At 49.4% G+C, this 9,631-nt stretch overlaps 1 pseudogene and 1 gene segment (V, D, J or C); both read right to left on the reverse strand.

Moving 5' to 3' along the window:
* Positions 1–213: 213 nt before the first annotated feature.
* LOC129508272 (immunoglobulin lambda variable 3-25-like) lies at positions 214–807 on the reverse strand. The segment is given in 2 exon segments: positions 214–608; positions 762–807. Coding segments are annotated over 2 exon segments (441 nt in total).
* A 3,900-nt stretch (positions 808–4,707) lies between these two features.
* On the reverse strand, positions 4,708–5,421 carry LOC129508273 (immunoglobulin lambda variable 3-9-like; annotated as a pseudogene).
* Between the last annotated feature and the right edge of the window lie 4,210 nt (positions 5,422–9,631).

Consider the following 9,631-nt stretch of genomic DNA (forward strand, 5'->3'; position numbering starts at 1 on the left):
TCAGGAAAGTTTTTAAGATTTGGTCTTTGAGGAATATCATCTATATCTGTTTCTAACATATATGGTAATTCATGTGCTCATAGCCACTGATTAAATATAGTTATAATAAATGTGTCCTCCATTGATACATGTTGTGCAGAGCCCGCCTGCAGGAGTGAGAGGAGGGGTCAGTCTGGGAACCTCAGATCTTGGGGTCTGGGCCAGGTCTGTTCACTATTCTGTGCACAGTCCTCCTGGTTCTAGAGAAGAAGGTGACACAGTCAGGGAAGGGGTTTGTGTCTCACTTCCCTGTCTGCCTGTGTCACTGTGATCATCAGCACTGGCGTCCCATATCTCACAGTAATACTCAGCCTCATCCTTGGCCTGGGCTCCACTGATTGTCAAGGTGTGTGTGTTCTCTGAACTGGAGCCGGAGAATCGGTCAGGGATCCCTGAAGGTCGCTCTCTGACCCCATATATGACTGTCATGGGGGCTTGGCCTGGCTTCTGCTGATACCATTGTGCATAGTATCTGCTCAGACTCTCTCCAGAGCAGGTGATGGTCGCTGTCTGTCCCAGGGACGCTGACACTGAGGGAGGCTGAGTCAGCACACTGGAGGCCACGGAGCCTGAAAAGACAGGAGGGGAGAGGTTGGTGTGAGGTTCAGGGGCTCATCCCAGGGACCCGAGACTGAGCCTGTACCGGTCTGAGCTCAGGGTTCAGGTGAGACCCAGCTCCATTCTGAGTGGGTCAAGTGTGTGGGCAGGCCCAGGGTCAGCACCTGTGCAGAGAGTGAGGATGGGGAGCAGGAGAGGCATCCAGGCCATGGTAGGTGTGCCCAAAGTTCTGCCTCCTGAGATCCACAGCACTGCTGGGCTCCACCCTGGCCTCTCTTATTCCCTTCCAGGCCCTTGGGGCTGTGAACTGTTCATAATTATGCAAATGTCCTCTATTTATGGAACTCCTACTTGATAAACCAGTGGTGAGGTCGGTACTTGGGACTGAGGAGGAAGAGGGTCCCTCCAGCTTCCCGCCCCCACCCCCAGCTCTCAGAGCAGAGCAGCAGCCTTTAACTTCAGGTCTAGGATCAGAGTTACCTCCTGGGGACCTGACTACAAGACAACGCTTCACCCCACCCTGCTGGGCTTCTGTCCTGGGCTCCTGTCCTGGGCTCCCCCTGTGATCTTTCAGGAGCCTGGCCATGGGACTGGGATAGGCCCTCTGAGAGTCACAGACAATACTTGGTACAGGGCAGGTGGTCCTGTACCCAGAGGCACTGTGGTCCCATGATTCCAATGTCTTTAGATCGTGGAACTTTCTCATTAGAATGTTTGTGCATCATCTTGTCTGGAGGAGTTCACTTGTGAAACTGCCACCTGCTCTTGGAGATTCATCACAACTTCTAGCGATTTTGTCTTTGTGACACCCTCTATCCTACAAGAGAGCTGCAATTGGTATTGTCAACAATTTTATTTCTTTTATGTTTTCCCTCAGTATTAGATGCTATCATGCAAGTTTCGTGAGAAAGTATCTCTAAATTAAAAACTACCCTCAAGTTCCATGTGTTAGGGTCCCCAGGGTCTATCTTCCTACATGGGGTGAGCTCTGCCACCAGAGCCAGGATCCCTGCAGGAACTGGATCCTGTCACTGAAGCAAGGAGAGGCCAGGGACCAGAGCTGTGGCGTCACCTAGTGAGAATCCACGTGACTCTGGAGACAGTCTCACAGGAGGCTGTGGATGCTCATTCCCACCATGAAGGGCTCTGAGTAGTCTGCCTCCTGCCCCCTGAGATGCTCCTGAGCAAAGAGGTTACAGATCTGGATCAGAGATGAGATGCAGAGGCAGATGGTGAGTGGTCAGAGCGTTCTTGAGTGTCCAGCATGGACGAGTCAGCTCCCTGGAGCACTGGGGACAGTGGGGAGAGCTGTATTTCCATGCAAGGCATTCTCTGTGTCAGGACTTCCATCAGTGTCCTTCATGTCACTGTGTGTGTGACCCTCAGAACAAGGTCCCTATAGCCTTGGAGTTAGGAGTGATCATCCCAACTTTCTTCTGAGGACTGAACCCTGGACCCCTGTTGATCCCCAGGCCTTGTGTCCCTGGGAGGCTCCCCCTGGGCAGCCCCAGTCTCTGTCCTGCTGCTCCTGATGCAGGTGGAGGAGGACTTCCCCCTGCTGGTGGAGGAGGACTCAGCCCAGGGGCTTCCCTCCTGCAGGTCACCCCACAGCACCTGTCACCTGAGAAATGATGAGGACCATGGAGTCCAGTGTCTGTCAGGCAGCTGCCCCCCCTTCCCTGCCCAGCCCAGCACAGACAGGTCATATACGTGGTGCAGGAGGCAGGACAAGTGCAATTCCTCTACTAGTCCCAGGTGGAAATGCCCTGGCCTAGCCCACTGTCTTCTTACAAAAAGGAGAGATCAGGGTACAGTGTAGTGCATTTGGAAAGGGTCGATATCCAGAAAATCCTGGGTGATGTCCCACAGCCATCAGATCCTGTGTATTTAGGGCTCAGAGGGATCTATCTTGCATCCCCAATAGTGTACTTGGGTCATCAGAGCAATAGGCAATGCTTCTGGCCCTAAGTTCAGTTGAGTAAATATTTGTTTTATTATCACTGCTGTCTTTACTACTGTTACATTTATTAAACTCGCATCACCTGGGTTTTGGTGTGGGAGTATTTTAAACTACCCTGTCTGTGGTTTGGTGAAATTGGGAATCTACTTATTCAGACTTAGATGTAATTGCACATGATACAGATCACAGTCTAGCCAAAAACTTTTCCTTGTGCCCCAAGGAGGCAGACAGGGGACTCCAACACCAAGATTAACTTACTGAGACCCCACTGTGTCTGTCTAATTAATTTAACTCTTCAATATTTTGTATCATTTAATTGGAAAAACAGGTGTTTCTCATATCAGTATAAGCTTCCCCATTTCATGTCAGGTAAGGTGAGTCCCCAGAAAGGCAGCTTCCCAGGAAAGCAGAGGAGAGTGGGATGAGTCCAGGAGTATAGCCCCTGTGCACTGAATTCAGACCCAGGGGTCTCTGGGCCAGAACTTAAGCAGGTGGGAGGGAGGGAGTAGGATCCCTGCACTCATTGTGGGGAGTGTGCCAATACTCCTTCTGACTCCTGCTGGCAGGGATTCAAAGTAGGGGGCACTTCTGGGGTGTTTCATGATGAAGATCATGGAATGATTTGGTGTTTAGAACCCAGTTTGGATAAGAAGAAGTATATGGATTCAGGAGATCCCCTAAGTGAACTGGGACTGTGATTACAGTCATAAACTCACCACAATCCAATTCAGCAGGTTTGAAAATAGGCCCATTTTTCAGAATGAAAGTTTGGTTATCCCAACTGGCAGGGATCTTGACTAGCTAAGGTACTACTATCTAAGGTCCTTGCTCAGGGAAGAGGAATATGGAGTGGGCAGTGAAGAAGATAATTATATACACCATTCTGACCACGGCGTAGTGGCAGAAATGCATAGGATAAATATAACAAATGTTTCTTCCTTATGTTGACCTGAGTATGATGTCTGGAGATAGGTAGATAGATAGATAGATAGATAGATCTCATATGTTTCTGTTTTGTTTTCCTGTCTTATTCCTTTATCATCTACCATCAGATGTGTTAACAGTAGTTAACTTTATATCTCAGTATTGAAGCCATGGGAAATCAGATAAAATGTATTTTGTATCTTCTTGTAGGGCAAGTATGAACATGTTTGGTATTGTTCACAGGTTAGTTTTACCATGGTAGGTGGGAACACGGCTGCCAACATTCTCTTTACTCAGAGACTGTGGTGTGTGGGGATCTGGGTGGATTTCACGTGGGCAAGGGTTGACTGTGGTATCCTATTAGGTGTCAAAATTGACAGGCTGTGCTGTATTTCATAGAATTGTTGTCTGTTCATATATCTTGGTAGGGTGGCTGTAAGAGAGAATCTTGCACGAGGTTTTGGGATAGAAGTGGAACAGCACCCATGTTGTGTTTCACTCTTGTGGTTGTGTTTCTTTTGGTCACTTTGCAGGCAGTGGTGACTGCCCCAATGTCTTCCATTCACCATCAACATGGATGTGACTCTCCAACTACCTTTCAAAACCCAGAGCACCTAGTCTGTGTGGATCTTTTTTCATTGTATAAAATTACAAGGAACTATCGGATCTGTCTAGGGACTGGACAAACACACTGGTGATCTGGGCGAGAAACCCATTTTGTGGGTACACATAGTCTCCGCAGGTCCATGATGATCCTGTCAGGGATGACAGCATTCCTGCATTGGGTTCCTGGAGGCAAACTCTGAGATGGAGAAGAGCATGTGTAGGAAATCTGGAAGGACTTGGAGAGGTCAGTCTGGACAGAAGGAGAGATACCACACTGAGCCATCATATGAAGCCTCCTTCCTGCAGGGAGCTCTAAAGCTGGGACCTTCCTGGACTTCTGTCCCTGAAGCAGGGCCTTGGGATCTTGGACTCAGGCCATATTTCAAGTGAATGTCTCTAGGAGCGGAACCTGGAGAGATGGATTTGAGAACCACAGCACTTGGCTGTCAGGAGCAGCCCTGTGAGCTGTCAGGGGCCCTGCAAGGGTGAGTGGGTGAGTGATGTCAGAAAATGGGATGGAGGTGACCCACAGTGTCTACTGCACTTGTCTGCTCCACTCAGAATCCCAGCTGCTGGGGACCTGGGTTTCAGGAGCTCAGCTGAACTGGGAATTTCTGGGCTCAAATCCAGGTCAGTTGGGTAAAAATGTAGCCCTGTGTCACTGTGAGCCTTAACACTGCTGTCCCACACCTGGCAGTAATAGTCAGCCTCATCCTCGGCCCGGGCCCCGCTGATGGTCAGGGTGGCTGTGTTCCCCAAGTTGGAGCCAGAGAATCGCTCAGGAATCCCTGAGGACCGGTTGCTATTACGATAGATAATTGTCACAGGGGCTTGACCCAACTTCTGCTGCTGCCAGGAAACATATGTTCTTGCAATGTTGTCTCCCCCACAGGTGAGGCTGGCTGGCTGTCCCAGGTTCACTGACACTGAGGGTGGCTGGGTCACCACATAGGAGGCCACAAAGCCTGCAAGAGAGAAAATGAGAGGTGGGCTTTCAAACTGAGGTCTCATCTTAGGAAGCCCCCACCTGCCTGATCTGGATTGGGGTTTAGGACTGCTCTTAGCACAGGGCTCCCCCTCCCATCAGTCTCAGTCCCTGGGGTCCTTTGGACCTGGCTAGTGGATGGAGCCAGTGAGCCCAGTGGGGGGATTTCACTCTCCAGTCCCTTATCCTCCAGCAGGGCCATGAGCATCCTGCCCTCCACAGGCAGTGGCTGCTGAGCTCAGTGTCAGGACCAGGCTTGTTATAGTTCTGGGGATCTGGGTGGTGTGAGCCTGGGCTCTGCACCTGCACAGTGAGCCAGGAATCCGAGGAGGAGAGGGGTCCAGGCCATGGTGGAGGTGCCCTGATTAGCTCCAAGGCCCTAGGCTGGGCACCTGCCTTCCCAGGCCTCTCTTATCCACTTACTGGAGGCACCTGCAGGTTATCCAAATTGGGCTCAAAGGCTACTGCTGAGGAGCTTTGTGTTTTCAGAGAAGGCTCAGCCTCAGGGACACAGAGAAGTAAGGGATTCCCCCTGCAGAATTACCATCAGCCCAGCGGATCAGGCTTCACCTGCTCCTCCCTAGTTGGTTCTGAAATCTCCTCCCCAGATTTTATCCTATTCTTGCTCCTGGGTGATCAGAAGAGCCCTAGGTCAATGCAGTTTCCATCCAGATCACTCTATGTGAGCATCAAATGTGAAGAACATTATTCACTGGGAAGCACACATGGACTTTTGAAGGAGCCATTGAGGTTTTATATGTGATATTCTTGGGAGAACTCCTAGGGCAGGTCAGATTCCATGGCTCAGTATCCCCAGTGAGCACTCAGTTCCTGGGAGAGATGCAGTCCTAAGCAAAGTTAGACAGTGCCTGGGTTTTAGCAGGAAGGGGTGGGCTAGAGGCATGAAGGCCTGGACCTGTGCGGAGACAGTGGCAAATTCCCAAGGACGCAGATCTGAGCGACACTGAGGCAGAATTTTATGTTGATGGTAAAGGTGACAGTGTAGGAAGCCTATAACTTTTCCTTTAGGTCTCAGTTGATGGTTGGTGGTGAACCCTCTGTCCTGTTAGGACCCCTTGAGGCCCTGACCCTCCCCTTGTGCAGGAGGCTTTGGCAGGTGATTCCTGCTAAACCCTGGTGGCTGCTCCACATTGAAGCTGCAGGTGCAGGGAACACCTTCCTCCAGGTGAAGATTCTGAACCCGCTGCTCACATGCTGATTCCCTGATCCATGGACTTTTGGCTCCATGGGAGGAATTGCCTTTCTCTGAGTAGTCCCTGCCAACCTCAAGATCATGCAGGTTCGGATCAGATTACCCATGAAAATATAAGCAGGCTCATTTAGAGGAGGAGAATGCAGGGCCCCTCTGCAGTATGGGTGGTGGGTGGTCATGCATGTGGTTTGGAGCTTGGACCTGAGGACACAGGACTCAGGGACCACCTATTACTGGTGCCAGCAGGTGGTGCAGGACCAAACTGGGGCAGAGGTGACTGTTGCTTCAAAATCAGAGACAAGAGAACAGTCACTTAGCAAACATTTATTCAGACTCACTTTGGTCTGGCAGACATTCCATCATGGAAACTAGTGTAAACACGAAACAGTCACTTTGGCAGAGTTTCTGTCTTGGGGATGGAGCAACAGAGTGGACATACACTTGCTTTGATGACACAATATACAGACTCTAAACCCTTCTAACTACATCTTGTTTTCCATATTTTTTAGATACCACACTATTGCTCTCTCAGGTACCTCATGGTCTGCATTGATCCCATGGCCCAGAGCTGGCCCATGGATGTGTCATGTGGCTAGGGACCTTTTTCAGGACTTTTGTTCTTGTGAAGGAAAGAAACAGACTAGATTTATGCAGAGCTCTTTCTCTTGTACTCAAGCGTGATGGCTGGAGCTGCAGCAGCCATCCTGAGGCAAGAACAGGAAGGAGCAAAGATTCCAGAATAGTGATGGTAGGAGAGAAAGTGAGAAGATTTGGGACTTCACAGAATTGTTGAGTACCTGGAGAACCACCATCTGACTTCAGACTTATTTCTGAGAGACATATAAGCATCTGAATGTTCATGCCTCTCATAGAGTATTGCATTATAAACCTCCTAATCACCTAATAATAATTATTATTATAATTAACACCAAAGCATCAATTAATAAAATTAATGACAGAGGAACATGTGCAGTGTTATGTGGTGTGCAGAGAAAGCAGTGAGATCAGACATAGGAGCAGGCAGGTCATGTGTCGGGAGAGGCTGGAGGGGCCTCTCTGCAGCGGTAACAGTGGGGCTGTTGTCAGGATGGGAATCAGGGACCAGACCTAAAATGTGTTTAAAGTCAGTGTCTGTGGAGCAGAATCTGGTTTGTCTGACGATGCAGGGACAGTGCGGAGCTCAGGTGGCTGTGATTCAAAACTCGTTTAGTTCCAAGGTGATGTTTTCTCATAAGTGAAAATCTCAGTGGCCAATGTGATGTGTTAGAATTCTCCTGTTGTGTGTTTCCAGGAGAGGTGAGTCACAAGAAGAGCCCTGTGTGAACTTCCCTGCAAACTGAGTGGGGAGCAAGAGCCCATTTGTAGTCACAGTCAATCTGGCTTTTCTGTGGCTGTCTCCCATGTGTATGTCCTGCATGACATCAAATTCCTGTCACACTCTCCCTTAATATTTGTATTCCCATACACATGTATGAGTATACTTGTGATTGTGTGTGCACATATATACTAATTATGTCTGCTGTATGTAGATGCATTTGTGTGTCCATATATACACATAGATACAATATATACACATATTTTCTAGATTTTGTGAACCCCGAATTAGGTGCCCAAGTTGTAGTTGATGGGATTCTTGCATTTTTAGGAGACATGCAGTTCCATTTTATCACCAATGAGAAGGTAGGTGTCACTATGGTAAATAATTGCGGGATCGAATTAGTACTCAGAATCATTTGACAGAGGACATTGGTATCAGTAGGTTAATGACTGTGTTCCAGAAATGAAATAGATGGGCAGCTTACCAACTTTTTAACACCTGTATAGACAGAAAGGCCCATTTGGCCCACACTCTGGCTTCCTACGGAGCCATACCAGACCGTATGCTTCTTATTAACCACTTATGTACCACATGAAAGAGCTGCCTTCATGAACTGGTGTTATCTGACCAACCATGCCATAGAACTGGGCATTTACAGCAGCTGTCTGTCACCAAACAGAACAGAGAAATTGGAGATCAAGCTTCACCAGGTCCTGAAGACACAGATGAGTTGCATGAGGAAGAGGTCCGATGCCAGTGACCCCAACACCTGCAGCATTGGCTTTGCTCTGTCTCATACAACCATGGCCCAGGGTGGACAATACTATGAGCAGCTGATATAGAGAAATATCACAGGGCTGTTTTACCGAGTTTCCTGTATGATACGCAGGCAACTCTGGTAGTTTATGGCAGCCCTCATCTGGGACACCCCTGTATAATATGGTGAGGAAGATTCTTCAATAAGGCATTTGAGCAAATTACTTGCTTCATTTTGCCTGGACATAGAGAAAGACAGAAGTGGCTTTATTCTATCCGAGGGTCTCTGACTCAGTTTGGCTGGATGGTCAATGACTTGAAACAATGATATGAAACAAAGTCCCTGCAGAGAGCCGATCCTGTCACTGCACAAGGACAGCCCAGGGACAGGGAGATACCACTTCACTCTGGAGACAGTCTCACAAGGAGGCAGCTGACACCCCTTCCAGGAACCAGGGGCTTCCCATTCTGTGCTCTTCCTCCCGAGGCTTCTCCTGAGCAAGGAGCTGCAGCTCAGGGTCAGCATCAGCCTCAAGGAAGGATGAAGAGGCCGAGGGTGACTGGCTGGGGCTTCTCTGGATGTGCCCAGTACAGAGGACTCAGTGCATGGGATCACTGATGGACAGTGGGGGGACATGCATTTCCTACTCGTGTGTCAGGACTCCCATCAATATTCTGGGTGATGCTGTGCGTCTCTCAGGACAAGGTCCCTGCAGTCTGAGGAGATAGGATGGATCATCCTTACAGTCTCTGAGGGCTGAACTCTGGACCCCTGCTAACCCAAGGCCTGGTTCCCCTGGGAGGCTCCCCCTGGACAGCCCCAGACTGTCCTGCTGCTCCTGAAGAAGATATGCTGCCCCCTGCTGGTGGAAGAGGACTCAGCCCAGGAGCTTCCCTCCTGTAGGTCCTCCTAAACAGCACCTGTCACCTGAGAGGAATGTGGACCAAGATTTCCAACCTCCCACAGGCAGCAGCCGGCACCCCTGCCCTGCCCGGCCCAGCACAGACAAGTCACATACACAGTGCAGGAAGCAGGACAGTTGCCATTCTTGTTGTTGTCCCCATGTTGAAATATCCTGGCTTGGGCCATGGGTTGTTGTTGTTTTTAAATAGAGTGCAGGGTAAAGTGTTGTCCATTTGAAAGGGTAAATGCCAGATAAACTTGTGTGATGTCCCACAGCCACAAGATCCTGTGTATTTAGGAATCAAGACCTAGGCTTCCTGCTTCCCTGTTAGTGTAGTTTGGTCATTAGAGCAAAAGATGGTGCTATG

The sequence above is a fragment of the Nyctereutes procyonoides genome, unplaced genomic scaffold (assembly GCF_905146905.1).
Source record: "Nyctereutes procyonoides isolate TBG_1078 unplaced genomic scaffold, NYPRO_anot_genome, whole genome shotgun sequence".
NCBI classification, from domain to species: Eukaryota; Metazoa; Chordata; class Mammalia; order Carnivora; family Canidae; genus Nyctereutes; species Nyctereutes procyonoides.